We start from the raw sequence: 14,974 nt of genomic DNA, 5'->3' as shown, positions 1-14,974 counted from the left end.
CGGTGTATATCATAGTTTGTCTGAACACTGTCATGCTCATGCTGACAGAGAATAATAAAAATAGCAAGGCAGTAGTCTATAAGAAAATACAGATGATGGCAGCTGTGCAGTTGACTCTGAAGCAAGGACGTCTCATTTTGTTAAACGTCTGTTACGCTCGATCCCTCTGTGTCTCTCCTCTGTGTCTCTCTCCTGTGTCTCCCTCTGTGTCTCCCTCCTGTGTTTTCTCTCTGTGGTCTCCCCCTCCTGTGTCTCCTCTCTGTGTCTCCCTTCCTCTGTCGCATCTCTGTGGAGGGACTGAGGTGCCGAGAAAGGAGGCCCGAGGATACCATAAATTGGGAAATGAGAAAAGCCTCATTTGTTGAAACTGCAGTTTCCTGAGGTGTCCGCTAGATGGTGACAGAGACCAGCATTGTTAGTGAATCTCTCCTCTCCCCTCTCTCCTGGATTCAGGTGGGCTCTGGGGTCAGTCACCAACGTGGAGGAGGCGTGAAGTGGCTCAGTTTATACTACCTCTATGTTCGCATGAGGCCAACCACTGGCATAACGGTATCAATCCACAAGGCTTATCAGGTTGGTGAACCCACAGTGTATTTTATTATCATAGCAGAGCAGAGGTATCCTTTGGTGTTTTGACTGTGATGAAAGGAAAGCATGTAATGTGAATATATCAGCATAACATTGTGAGCCACCCGAGCACCCTGGTGGTCATAATGTTCTGCAGGATACCAACAACAGACTGCTCTGCACTTTGTGTTCTGACACCTTTCTATCAAAACCACATTAACTGTTTCAGCAGTTTGAGCTGCAGATAGCTCGTCTGTTGATCAGACCACACGCGTCATCCTTCACCTCCCCACAGGCTCAATGATCCTGGCCCCATGACCCTGTTCCCGGTTTCTGTTTTCTTCCTTGGAGCACTTTTGATGGTACCTACCTTCTGCAGACCAGGAACACCCCACAAGAGCTGCAGGTTGGAGATGCTCTGACCCAGTTGTCCATCACAATTTGGCAAAGTCGCTCAAAATCCTTCACCTGGCCCATTTTTCCTGCTTCTAACACATCAAACTTTGAGGACAAAATGTCACTTGACTTGCTGCCTGATATATCCCACATGATAACTAAGATACTGAATCCCAAATTGATTCCGAATGGGTGAATGTGGCACGTAGTGTAAAAGCGCTTTGAGTGGTCAGAAGACTAGAAAGGCGCTATACAAGTACAGGTCCATTTACCAATTACCATATGTCATACATGTTTTTTATTTTAATCATTACCAATAAAGCTATAGTTTTATATATATCAATATAATACATATGTTATATATATAATATATGTTCTGTACTTCTGGGAATATATGGTCCAAACTCCCTTTAAGAATTATAACATTTTAACAATTACTTGCGTGTCCGTAAGAACACAGAACTCTAGCAACACAAGTAAGTGGATAGAAAGTGCATCGTATGTCCATAGTCTGACTGTCAATTTGGCATCAGTATAATCCATAAAGATAGACTTTTTGATGATTTTCTGGTTTTAGCTAATGCTGTTAATCTGGCTGTTAACACTGCCACTATAATATTCATGCTGAAATTCGTCAACAGAATACAGTCAAAAATTATCTATTATTTTTTAACACATAAGAGAGACACTTTTTTTTACCTTGATTTGTCTTGGGAAATTAACAGTAACCATTCTGGAGCTGATGCAGAATGTTGTCACCCACACAGGTCTATATTACACAGGGACCTCATGTACTTAAATTCCCCCCAGCATCATACAGGATGATGACACCTGCTGAAACTTGCTCCAGGTAATTCAGTCAAAATTTTACAGATTTTCTTATTCCTTCCTGATGCAGCAAAACTTAGTTTCACCTAGAAATACATTAAATCACTGCCTGCCTTTTCAGAAAGGAAAGAAATCAATTCAGAATTGGAAAAATTAAGAAAACATTCACATCAGTCCAAACAGGGCTGAAGGAGACCAACCTCAGCGTTGAGGTTGTCGGCCAGGCTGTCCAGGAACTGACTCTCGATGGGGTTCTGCTGGGTGAGCAGGGTTAGGTAGTGGCTCAGCTTGTCGTGGGTCGTGATGATGGTGCCCTCACCGTACTTGTCAAACTGGGGACGACCTGCACGCCCGAAAATCTGCATGACATCCAGGATTCCCAGATCCACCAGGGTGCCGCGCTTGGCGTCGTAGATTTGAGTACCCTGTTATAAACACAAGAGACAGGGTTGGCTTCAGAGGACTGGAAACATGTGCAATTTATATCTCTCAACATATCATTAGGTAGAAGTTAAAGCATCTTATTTAAAAATGGAATTTCCCCTATAATCAAACATCAACAAGAGGTAAAATAAATATTTAATACTGTAAATTATTTATACAAGGTTTCTGCAGGTTTTAATCATCGTGGTTCTCTTGCTGCCTAATATATCCCACTGACAGGAGCCATGGTAACCAGATAATCAGTGTTATTCACTTCACCTGTCAGTGCTCACAATGCTATGGCTGATTGGTGTATGTTGAACAGGCTCAATTTAAGACTTTTAAAGGTCATTATGAATGTACCTACTGACAAAGCATATGAAGGAAAATCAGTATTGGTTCCACGTTAGTTTGGTTTTGTAGTGTTACATGTTTACAGCATGATCGTTACAGATTTTTCCCAAAAACACTGACTGAAAAATGCAACTTTAACTTTATTAGTCCGATACATTTTTAAGATCATAATCATAATCAAAGTCATATTTAAGACATATTAAGGCTTGGATTTTAGACTTTTTAGGACCCCCTGGACACCCTGCTATAGACAATCTTGAGGAATAATGTTCATTGATTTTACAAATATCTTTCTAAATATTAGAAACTGAGACATTCTAACCTTCTAACTAATGCTAGTGTAACTGTATGCCATAGGCCTGGACAGAATGTCTGGAAAAGTGTTTTATTTGACCAACACATGAGCTTTGAGTGTCACATAAGGAAAGTGGTCCAATCCTGCTTCTTCTACTTAAGAAAATCCAAGGCATATTATCCTTTCAATAAGTGCTATAAAAATTGTCCATTTACTGGGCGCCCTATAGCTATTTACTATTTATTTTACCAAACAAACTTGCAACTAATGAAATCTCCACCAATTAATTGGGGCCCTTGGGGTCCCGAAGGTCTCAGACCCCAGGGCAGTTACTTACTTTGCCTGGCCGGTAATCCGGCCTTGCTTACAGGAAATACAAGCAACAAAGAAAGAAAGAAGACAGAAAAAAGAAGGAAAAAAAGTCAAATAGTAGAACCTTGATGATGACTGCATGGGCTGGCAGGTTCACTCCCCAGGCCAGGGTGGCAGTACAGACCAGCACCTTAAGGTAGCCTTTGGAGAACATGCTCTCCATCAGGCTGCGGTCAGACCGCAGCATGCCAGCATGGTGGATTCCAAAGCCTTCTGGGAACATCTCCTTCATCTGCTTGTTTCTGGAGCGTTGGATCTAAAAGACGGGGCAAGAGAGGTTAGTTTAAAAAAGAAGGAAAGAAAATAGCTTCAGGGTATGAGAGGAAAAGCAACTAGCATTGTTTTTTGTTAAGATCCAATATCACGTTGGACTGTGAGAAAAAAAGAGGACTTTGAGTCATAATTGTTGCTGTTATTTTTCCAAGAAACACAGCGACAATAACAGGAACAGTGCAGAATAAAATGCACTCTGCTACAGGAACATGACAATGTGCAAGTGGCTCAGAAAGTATCGCTGACTCAGCACCTCCCTGACGAAGTCCTACACTACCATTACCAGGGCATTAGGGTGAACTGTTGTTAAATGCACAGGCGTCACTGTAGAGCCAAAGAGTATCTGCAGCTCAGAGACCACACACACAACCACACACACACACACAGATTGAAATGTGTGTTGGTGACTGACAGTAGGGCTGTGAACTGGCCGGGCATGAGGGGAGTCCTCATCACAGGGCTTTATCTCTTTCTCTGGGCATCTAAATAGAGGTCAGCACCCAGCACCTCTAGAAAGCCCATTACAGCCAGCAGCTGTCTGCCTCACACCACCCCTCTCTCTCTCACACACAGACAGACAGAAACACACACACATACATAAACAAACACACACAGTGTTTGGGTTGCAGTGAATGTCTGGATTTGTATGCAAACCTTGTGGATTATAGGTGGATGACTGAGACTTTACCCAGCAATGCAGCAGGGAGGGGAAAAGTACAGGTTTGCTTCCAGTGTGGAAACAATACTGTGAAAAAACATCCACGAAACATGAGATTGTTTCATAAATAATTTCAACCGAACAAGTTGCTATAATAGCTACTTACACTTTTCTGTTATGTCTTGTAGTACACACTATATTTTACAGGACATCTTAAATTTAAAATCAAAGACCTCTAAGTCAGTGATTCTCAACCTGGGTAATATTTTATTTCATTGACAAGAGTTAAGCAAATGAGAGCATGTATAATAATGAGTATTCTGTTCACAGGTTTTGCACTCTTCGCTGTTAATCTACAGTATAGTCCAGTGGTTCCCAACCTTTTTCCTTAAGAGACTACTTTTTTATCATTGAGTAAACTGACTAAGTGACAGATTTTATGAATATTTAAAATTATATTAACTGCATAACAATAACTAGAGAACAACTGATAAACTGTACAGTGAACCCAAACAGTGAACCCAATAACTGTAGAAAGTTTATGTAAAACAGGTGATTTGGATGAATTTTGAGCAGATTATTTCCTGTGAATATTTCATCAGATAGTTTTCCTGATATTTTTAGGAACTTGTGAGAGAATTCTGTCTCTATTAGCATTTTTAATTAGTTTTCATGCAGTCATACACTATACTTAATAGACTTCTTTTTTTTGACAAATTTTGTGTTTTTTTCCTCCCTGATGCTTGGCCATTATTCTATCAGCCTAGCAACCCCCTGTGAAGCTTCGGCGACCCCTAGCGGTGTTCCTGACCCCCAGGTTAAAGTCACCTCATCACACGCCTCACTGAGTGAACAGGATGACAGGACCATACGTCCTCTTTACGTACATGTCCCATAATGTAACAAGTTGCACACATAGAGGTGCTCAGCTCTGCTAGAGACATGATGCCACCCTTTGTTGACAACACACCGCTAAGCTAAGCAGATTTAGCAAATTGAAACTTTTAGCTATAGCAACAGGCCTGACTGAATTGGTTCAACTCGAATGAATAAATGCCTCGGGCAATATATGACTGCATGTACGATTCATCTCGTCTCTCCCTCTCTATGAAGGGCCCTGCCTTAACTTTGAGTGGGGACAGGTATGTAAAAACGCTTTAGCCCGTACATGCGATGACAGACAGACAGACAATGACAATGACATGATGTCACAATGTGACGTACAGTACCTAATTTGTTTGAAGCACACCAGAGATAAATAGTTCACGTGTAGATTATTTGGTACTTTCTACCCAAGTCTAGCATAGGCTTGGGCGGTATCAAGTATACCATGGTTTTTAGGAGTCTCAGAAGATATGATTTTCAATACAGTCAAAAATACAGATGCTCCTCTTTCTACTAAACCTATGCTTTGTTGTAGTGATGGCAGTGCAACACACTTCTGTAACCAGCTTTTTTGTTTTTCTGTTGGTTTTACAGTCATATAGCCCAGTGAAATGTCAGGTAGGTATGAAGGAAATAGATACTACCCAAGTCTAGCACATTCCCATTCCCACTGATGTGGCAGTGTATTTGTTATGCTGCTACTAGTTCTATCCTCGGTGCAGTGATTTTTATCAGATATCAACCCCATACAGAATGACGCAATAGAACAAAAAGCAATCCACCTATCCAGTCCAGGATGAACAGGGCAAACTTTGGCCTGGTTGGAGTCCTCAGGTAGTGCAGCGTGCTGCTGAGATCCATGGGGAGCTGGGGAAGGAGGGTAATTGAAATGCTATGGCTGAGGCTTTGCTTTGAGGTGTCAGAGTGTGTTACAGCCATGCTTCCAGCATCTAATCTAAGGTGAGGTAGCGCTGATGTCTGCTGTGCCATGGCTGTATTTGAGATGGCAGTGACCTAAGCTCCTGATCAGGTCCCATTAGGTCCTGCTGCCTACTGCTGCCTCTGCTGCAGAGCTCACTCTGTCCTCAGACAGCCAGCTGCCAGCTCCACTCACCATCTATCATTGTTGTGACTATGTAAAGAACTCTGAATCAGCTTACACCGGAGCGAAATAAACTATTCAAGAGACTGTCAAACCTTCTCTAAGGGCCACTAAATAGAGGTAGGTGTAACTAACTAGTTTTACATCGCTTACGATTCCTGATCCTTTCAGTAATAGTATGCAGGAGAGAAGCAGAATCGTTTTTAAAAATGTGGAAGCATCAGTATTTTTGTGCAGCAAATTACAGCTTCAAAGCTGAGATTTCAAAGTGTAAAATCACACTGAAAACGTGGCAAATGAGTGGCGGACGCAGTCGATGGCACCACCACTGATGTTGACTCTCATGAGCACCAAAACTATTCATTTACTTTATTAAACAGAAGGAGGGTGGCTGATTGTTGATTTAATTTAGTGGCCCTTGATAGTCATAATGTTTGGTGCTCAGAGAGACTGGCTCTTAAAGCTGGATAGGTAGGAGGGAGTGGGAGGACAAGTTTCCACTCACACCCACTCTACTCCTCTTTTCTATCACGATCTGCCTCTATCTCTCAACACTCTTTTAGCTCCACCTAGGGGGGATATTTACTAAACCAACTGCAGATCTTTGTCAGCAGTGCAACATTTCACAAAATCACATTTTAGTAGATTGTTGTAAATGAGCTCAGTTGTAGTTATTCAGGTTTGCATTGAGCTCCACTTTTTGCACATTTCCGAAAATTTATGAAAGAAAAAATGTATTGTTCTCTGCTCCTGCAATTGTGCATTCTAAACGTTGCCCACTAAAAATGAGGAAACATTAGTTAAATTCTCTTATGTTGTCAGCTCAAGATAAAGACGAGTGGTTAAAGTTAAAGTTCCACTGTGTCCAATTCAGTGCCATCTAGTGGTGTAGTTGCGAATTGCAACCAACTGAATACTGCCCTCGAAACTCTTGAACAACGTGACAGGTCCTATCTGCAGCCAGTGTTTGGTTTGTCAACATAGCAACCTTAACAGATGGTGTCCCACAGCGTCTGTAGATTGATACATAGTTCTCATTCAAAGGTAACGAAAACACAACAATTTTTGGTGTATATACACAAATCAAAACATACCTATAAATATTACATTTCCACTTCTGCCAACAGATCCTCCTAAATGTTACACACTTTAAGAACCACAAATATCCCCTAACCTCAATATCTATAAGATGCTCCTGGCTCTGTCACACCTGCCAGATATGATCCACTGCCACTGAAGTCCCAGTGTCCACAGGAAATGTAAGAAAGCTGTCTCACCTGCGGCTCTTCTATCTAATCATTTATTTGTACATGGCAAGTCTACTTATCTTGAGCCTCTGAAGCCTGAAATTCACTTGTAAATACACGTAAATGCTTGGATTTATTGAAAACTTAAATGAAATATTAAATATTTAGTGATGCTTTTGATATTTTTATTGACTTGGACTTACCAATATAGGTTAGTTTCTCTTTGCTTATGTTACTCATCCTACAGTCTGTGAAACAGGAGAGGGGATGCAATGGGTTTCTCAAGCTAATTTCAGAAATTACAGGTAGAAAATAAAGTCAAGACAGTGTGCAATGTACAATGTACAGTACAGCCACAAAGCATCTGTTATCAGATAAATCAGAAATCAGCTCCAAACTTGTTTGTTAAGCACAAAAATTAAAATGTTTCTACTTTTGAAAAGCTTCCAGAGGACACTGAAACTGCGACAGACATGAAGGAGCCGGGATGAAAACAGAATAGAACACGGTAGTAATGGAGGTCATATTTGTTTGCGTGAGTGTGTTTGTTGATGAGCTGTTTTTCTGTTTGTGCGGACAGAAAAATCGAGTGTGTGATACCAGTCCTTTGTTCTTGATCATAGTGGGTGGCACACCAGAACAGTTAACATTCCAGGCAGCCGTTTTAATGCTGATGAAGAAGCAATTAAAGAGAAAAATGGACTTGCTATGCACTACCATGATAACATGCAAGGCCGCTCCCTGAGGCTATGGGACTGCAGATGAGCTGTAATATCACAATAGTCAGACTGGATGGTGAGCTACCCAGTTTTCCTCATGCTGTCCCACTATTTTACAAAGCCATGTTTCTATTTAAGGCAGCCATTTCTGTGAAGCGTGTTTGTCACTCCACTGTGTCATTCCTGTTTTCGTCCAGCCTTTGAGTTGTGGCTCATTGTTTTTGATCGGCGTACTAGGGAGCTGGTTTGGCACAGTGACAGGTTGTCACGGATCTGACACAATGAAATGGACTAGACTTGTAAAAATAGCACCAATGAAAGCAAACAGAGACATTAATGAGCCTACTGTGGTGTTGCTGTGGAATCCCTGGAGGCTTCACACTCGCAGGCATCAGTGTGTCTTGTCAAACAAAATGACATAAAATCTACACATCTAAAGACCAGAGATGGAGAGTGGGAAGAGAAAGACGTCCTCACAAGAAAAGTCAAGGTGTATCAGGACATCTATACTGTCTACCTCTACCTTTACAGTACACCATCACTTATTTAACACTCCCTTCTTAAGAAATATACATTCATGCAGCCGTACGTCAGTGCTAAAGGTCTTGCTTCATAGCCCTCAACAACACATGATATCTCTGTAATATCTTCTGTGTAATGGACTCATGGGACCACAAGGTGTCTCTTAACCTCCACTGTAGACTTCCCTTCTCATCTGGAACCAGTCACATGGTTTCATCTCTGAGAACGGGATATTAAAAAATGAGGGAGACAAGGGGGGAAGGTGAAGGGAAGGTAGAGGCAGAGTTGGAGCAAATGAAAGTAAAACAGGCTGTGGAATACGATACTAGATAGATACAGGTTCCCAGCAAACGGGCTACTACTTCACATTTGCAAGAACACATCATTAACATTTGTAGCCTTAGATCAATGTTTATTCTGATTCACATCTATAGCTTTAGCTGTTCTAATACCTCTTTAATGCTAACAAGAGCCGGGTATCAAAAGCCACAAACAACCACATCTACTACATCCTTTCATCATTCACATTAAGTATTGTGTGTGCATCAAAGCCTGATACATATTCTTCCTCTGGGTCATAGAGCTCCATTATTGTCCAAAACTATTAAAGGCCACACTGTTGCATTGGCTGACACGTTCCTTCGCGGCACAGATGAATAAGTTATATCAGGCTTCAACTATAAAGATAATATTTGTTAGCAGGATCAATGCCTGCTGTAAAGCTGGATATATCCTTAAAAAGTCCGAATTTGTTCACTGAATCATGTGCAGCAAAATCTCCTTTTTATCTATATTGAAGAATTTCACCATTCTCTAGACATTTTAATGACCAAACAATTAATCGAGAAAATATTTGCTCAATCAATAATGAAAACAACAGATAGTTGTAGCCATATCTGCTTGGGGTACATTTGTGCTTTCTTTGTTTATTTGTTGAAATTGTTTTGTTTGTTTGTTTGTTTAAATTCAAGCATTCACGTTTTTGAGCATGAGGCAAAAATTTAACATTTTAATGCGCAATTCAACATGCACCACAAACACTATTGGCTCCCACTGGGGAAGCAGTGTAATGCGCTACTGGTTCATTTTCAGTAAACACACTGGAATTACTGGAAATGTCGTTTTATTCTCATTACATTGGAATTTAAACAGAATTTCCTCATTATGTTTATAAAGACAGAATCTGGGTGGCTTTATGTTTCTTACTAAACAAATTTGCTAATAATCAGCTGTACATGCACTGCACCCGGTTGTGTTACAATGAGCAGGCCCTCTTGTTATAATTAAAACAACGTTATTGTCCATGAGAAGTAAACTTCCCTGTGTGAGCGTTCAGTGTTGCAATTCTCTCCCACAAAGTTATGAAGCTTAAATAAGGCAATGAGCTATGTTAGTGCACATCTAATTAATCAATTACCAGCAATACTCTGAGCTGTACTCCCTCTGTGTTCTGATGTTAATTGTATGTGACAGATGTGTTACAATGCAAGAACTAAGGGCACTGTCAAAGAATCCTTTTTAAAAAATGTTCACACAGTTTTATTTATTATACAAAATTTATGCACATTTTCCCCTGCCATAAAGCCCGGAAGCACCCATCGGAGTGTTTCTGGGGGCCGGGCATCATTGATTACTGTACAAAAGCACAACTTTATAACTTTATCCACTGATTTTAGTAAAACTGGATCATATTTTATGGAGAAAATATTTTCTGGTCCATCCTCTGATGTCCTCCTGCTGCTCTGCTTCAACTTTCAGCAATTTACAGAGTTTCCTGATGGAAATAAAAACACTGGCTTCCGACAGCTTTGGTAGTTAAGGGGAAACTTAAGAGAAACTTAACTAACACTGCTGAGCGACTGATAATCCTTTTGCTCCTCTTAACAGGAGTCTTAACACTGTCTAAAACCCACCGGCAAATATGTCAAAACTTCATTCTACTTGTCGAAATACCAAAAGATGACATTTTACAGTTTTTTCCCCACATATAGACCATACTGGACCAGGTCCAGATCCAAACCACTTTACCCAAACCTGTCAAATCTGGACTAGATTACCCCAGAGAGCCCAGAGGGAACTTTTAGTCCTGTATGGATATATAACCTCAGCTACTTGTTGTTCGCTGTTAGCTCCTTTAGCTGCTGCTGTTAGCAGTGTAGCTAATTTAGACATCTTATTATGTGACTCTGTCCAGACTAGGAGCTCAGAGCACCGGAGGAGGTGTCTGTGTTTAAAGTTACATCTCTAGTACGGGAGCTTTCAGACCACCAGGGCCTCGAGCTCCCTGTCTGTTAGCAGTTAACTAATAGCATCAAGCAAATGTCCATCAGTAAACTTGAGTTCCCTGAGATGTGAGGCAGACAAGCTGAACAACGTCAGAGGAAAAGCCATGAAATGTGTAATTTACTTTGGCCTCGTTTAATGTCAACATCCCACATTGTTACATTACAGCAACTATGGAAAAGCACAATAGCTCTCCTTTAAATGTGCACACATCTGATCAAAAGGCAGGGCTGTAAGACTGTTGTGTAAAAAGCCATTTTGGAGAGTGTTTTCTGTTTTCATTATTTTACTCAGCTGCACTTTATAATCGTTGGCACACCAAAAACTGTATTTAACAAGAATTGATTCGAGTGGGTGCATTAAGATATCTAAGCTTGATTGACAGCCTCTCCAACCCCATGAGATTAAGCCAATTAAATAACATTAGGAGAGAGAAAAATATAGTGGAATCACTTCTGACTTTTAAAGCTGGATAAATAAACGCTAAATTATATGACTGACCTCAGAGGTGCTTTATTTCACTGCATATGCATATTAGAGATTAAAAAACACCTATAAATATTAATGTGGGGCAATTTCCAGAGTGCAAATAGACAGTGCATTATCTGTGTGTGGGCTTAGAGTGGAATCAGCCCGATGCCTTTTCCTTCGCCAGAGCAGGCCGGACCGACAAACACTCAAAGACGGACTAATGGAGTGAATAATGCTCATTATTTTGGGACACAGGCAGGCAGAAGAGCTAGGAGTGAATTAATGCACAGTTAGTGCATACACAACATGATTAATTAATGTACATATACTGTAGGAACAGTAGCACAATTGCTTTTAAAGTACTGTTTCAAAGACTAACCTGGCCACAACGCACCATTTTTAGTACCCCACATAATCTCGTCTCTATTTCCAGTTTTAGAAAGCATAAAAAGTGATCTGATTTGTATACATATCCTATTTAAAAAGCGAGAAGATTAGAGGCGCATCAATCTTGGCTCGGCCCCAGGGAACGAAGGAAAAGGTTACTAAATTTATCACTCTGCCTTCTGTTGCAGGAGATTTAAATATGGGAGTTGGAGTCTGACTGACCATCCTCTGAGGGAGAATATAGCTCCACCTCTGTGTACTATCGCAGCACAGACACCATTAATTACACGTGCGCACGCGTGCACGTACAATCACTGTTCTGCTCTCATGCCTGCCCACACATACAATATAGCAGCAAACCTGGGTTGTATGGAGTTACAGTAATGGCGAGCTGTGAATCGGGAAACCCAATGCTCCCTTTTATGTTGTCAGATCTGTTCTCTTTAGCTTTACCAAAAAATAGTTTTTCATTTTGTGGTTGTGGGCATCTGTGACTCTACCTCTGGTTGTGCTGGTGTGTCAAAATTCTATGCTGTATACAGGATGTAATGGGGAAATTACAAACTGCCAAAAAGCAGCACAGCAAACTTAACCCACACAACCTCAAAAAATAGGTGTTACCAAAACTGGGGATCCAGACCCTCACTAGGGGTCGCCAAAGCAACCACAATCAGTTGCGAGGTCTTCTTGATTTTAGGGGTTGTAAGAAAAAATAAATAAAAATATATACAGATACAGTAGGCCTGTATCTCAGCATTTAATGAATTTCTGTTAAGACAACTAAATGAAATAGTTATTTTTAAGATAATTATTTATGATATAAACATGGATATGGTGAAGACCTAAACACAAGCTAAAGTCACAGAGCCTTCACTCTCTGCTAAACAGCCTCGTAATGCATTAGAATTAAAACAACCAAAGAGCTAACGGAACAATGAGAAGCCTATTAAGTCTGTATGATTGTTAAAGATTTACAAGAAATACACAACACAGACATAGAATAGTAATAAAAGTATTAAATTAAACTAATGTAATATTCACAGGATCATATTCATAATCTGCACAAAATTCATCCAAACCGCTTATTTGACACAAATTTCCTGCAGTCATTGTTTTCACTGTTGGTGTTCATTGTACAGTTTTACAATTGTTTTCTACTGTAATTGTTATGCATGTTGAATATAATATGAAATAATCATAAAATCCACTAAACCACTAGCCTGTTGGGGACACATAATATTTTTCTCTAATCACAGTTTGGCAACCAGCATCCTGCACCATAGCCTCTGATAAGTTTTGCCCTAGCACTTGAATTTTGAGTGTTTTTAAATCATATATACAGACCTGAGTTTCAAGCATACCATAAAACAACGTCTAACTATCACCGACAGAATAAAGAATTTCATCAGTATTCCAATCTAATGTTCTAGATGAGTATAGAAGACTTATCTGGCTAAACACTGAATCTGAAATAAGATATTGATGACTTTTCGACTTTTAAAAGGAATTTAAACACAGATCGCTGAGAGCTTTTTCTACCTGTTTCTCACACTGGCCGTAGTCGGGGCCTTGGTCTGGTTGAAAGAAGCTTATTTCTCCATGGTTCTTTGCCATCTCGATCAGCCCCATGGCCGTCCTCACTGTGGCATTACGAGCGTGGACAAAGACCATCACCTGAGACACACAGTGATAAGAGGTAAAGAGGTTAAAAACATCATTGGCAAAAACGTAATATAATATTTATGTGTGTGTTTTCATTAGTGTATAATCACCTACCTTTGCATTTTTGTTATCTTGTTATCTAGAATGGGCTGCTTTTATCTACAGAGGGAGTGTGTCCTCCTCTATGAAGTCAGCCATGTTTCTACAGTAGCCCAAAACGGACAAACCAAACACTGGCTCTAGATAGGACCTTTTTTAGTGAGTTTCGCAGCCACTATAGTTACTATACACGCTTAGAAGGCAAGGGCTATTAAGTTAGTTGCAATCTGCAACTTCCCTGCTAGATGCCACTAAATACTACACACTGGTCCGTTAAAGCAGTGGTTCTGCTCAATAGGAAGAGATACAATACAGCAAATGACACCGGTGTCAGATGTTTTAAGTATAACACTTAAATGCTTCATTTCAAAATTAGAATCCATCACTAAATTCTTTACAAACCAATTTTTTGTCATCATGCATCAACACTAAGATGGCATTAGTCTTTATGATAATTTCCACTCACAGAAACCCTGGCTTTTTTCTCTGTGGCATGTAGGCAACTGCAGCTGTACATACTGCGAAAGTTCAGGTTTGCATTGAAAATATGAATACTGAATATAAAATGTGGTTTATCTAACTTCTATTCTAATTTCTAGCCGTCTAGTTGCAGATTGCAACTCCCTTGCTTCACCCTGCCCTTCCAATCGTGTATGAGAAACTACAGTGGCTGCAAAACACATACAAAACACCTCTATCTACAGCCAGTGTTTTATTTGTCCTTTCTGGGCTACTGTAGAAATGGCAGTTCAACACGCAAACAAAAATATATTGAGATTTTATCTTAATTTGATTGAGTTCGAGAAATCAATGTGAACCTACAGTGTCCTTTAATACACTGAACAGACTGTAAGCTTTTCTGATTCTTTATAGGGTGATATAAACACATTGTGTAGACTGACAAAATATGATGTTAAAAAGCCCCTACTTTGGTGTAACGATTCCTTAATTTACCTTTAAATAGCCATGAAGGACCCTGTTGACATCGTTCTAGTAGGGAAATATATTATTAGACCAAACAATATTGCCTGACTGCACACACATGCAGCAACCAGCTGTGTGTGAGCTCCAAACACAGTAGGTCCGAGGAGACTGCTGCAGCAAATGTTATTTGTTGAAGGTGTTTTATCAGCACCACTGAGCTGTGTGGAAGCATTGTCGGCAGTAACCGCCGGCTCCTCAGCTTATTAAACTTCTTTCTGGCAGCATGCTTCTCGCCAGGAGGGCGGTGGGAAAATCATAAAGGAAATTTCATCCATCAGATCCTCCCAGATGAAATTAATATATGTCACAGCCACTTCTTGACAATTTAATATTGAGCGAGGAGGAGAATGAGGAGCCGTCGGCGGCTGAGCTGCGGCCTCAGTGGCCTCAACCTGCGAGCCGGACTTGACCATTGTATCGTTTGAGCCACAGAATTAAAATAAAAAA

The 14,974-nt window shown here is 40.4% G+C and overlaps 1 protein-coding gene across 1 annotated transcript in view; it reads right to left on the bottom strand.

The window, feature by feature from the left end:
* Positions 1-14,974, bottom strand: part of ascc3 (activating signal cointegrator 1 complex subunit 3) — a 141,758-nt gene that overhangs the window by 46,363 nt on the left and 80,421 nt on the right. The window contains exons 13-15 of the mRNA XM_035672105.1: positions 13,322-13,456; positions 3,300-3,491; positions 1,992-2,216 (exon numbers count right to left, since the gene is read on the bottom strand). Coding sequence (XP_035527998.1) covers positions 1,992-2,216; positions 3,300-3,491; positions 13,322-13,456 — 552 coding nt within the window. The remainder of the gene's footprint in view (positions 1-1,991; positions 2,217-3,299; positions 3,492-13,321; positions 13,457-14,974) is intronic.

This window comes from Morone saxatilis, unplaced genomic scaffold (assembly GCF_004916995.1).
Source record: "Morone saxatilis isolate NCDOM2014 unplaced genomic scaffold, NCSU_SB_2.0 Contig24, whole genome shotgun sequence".
Lineage (NCBI taxonomy): Eukaryota > Metazoa > Chordata > Actinopteri > Moronidae > Morone > Morone saxatilis.
The sequence above is the reverse complement of the archived record's forward strand: the minus strand, read 5'-3'. Positions and strand labels throughout refer to the sequence as shown.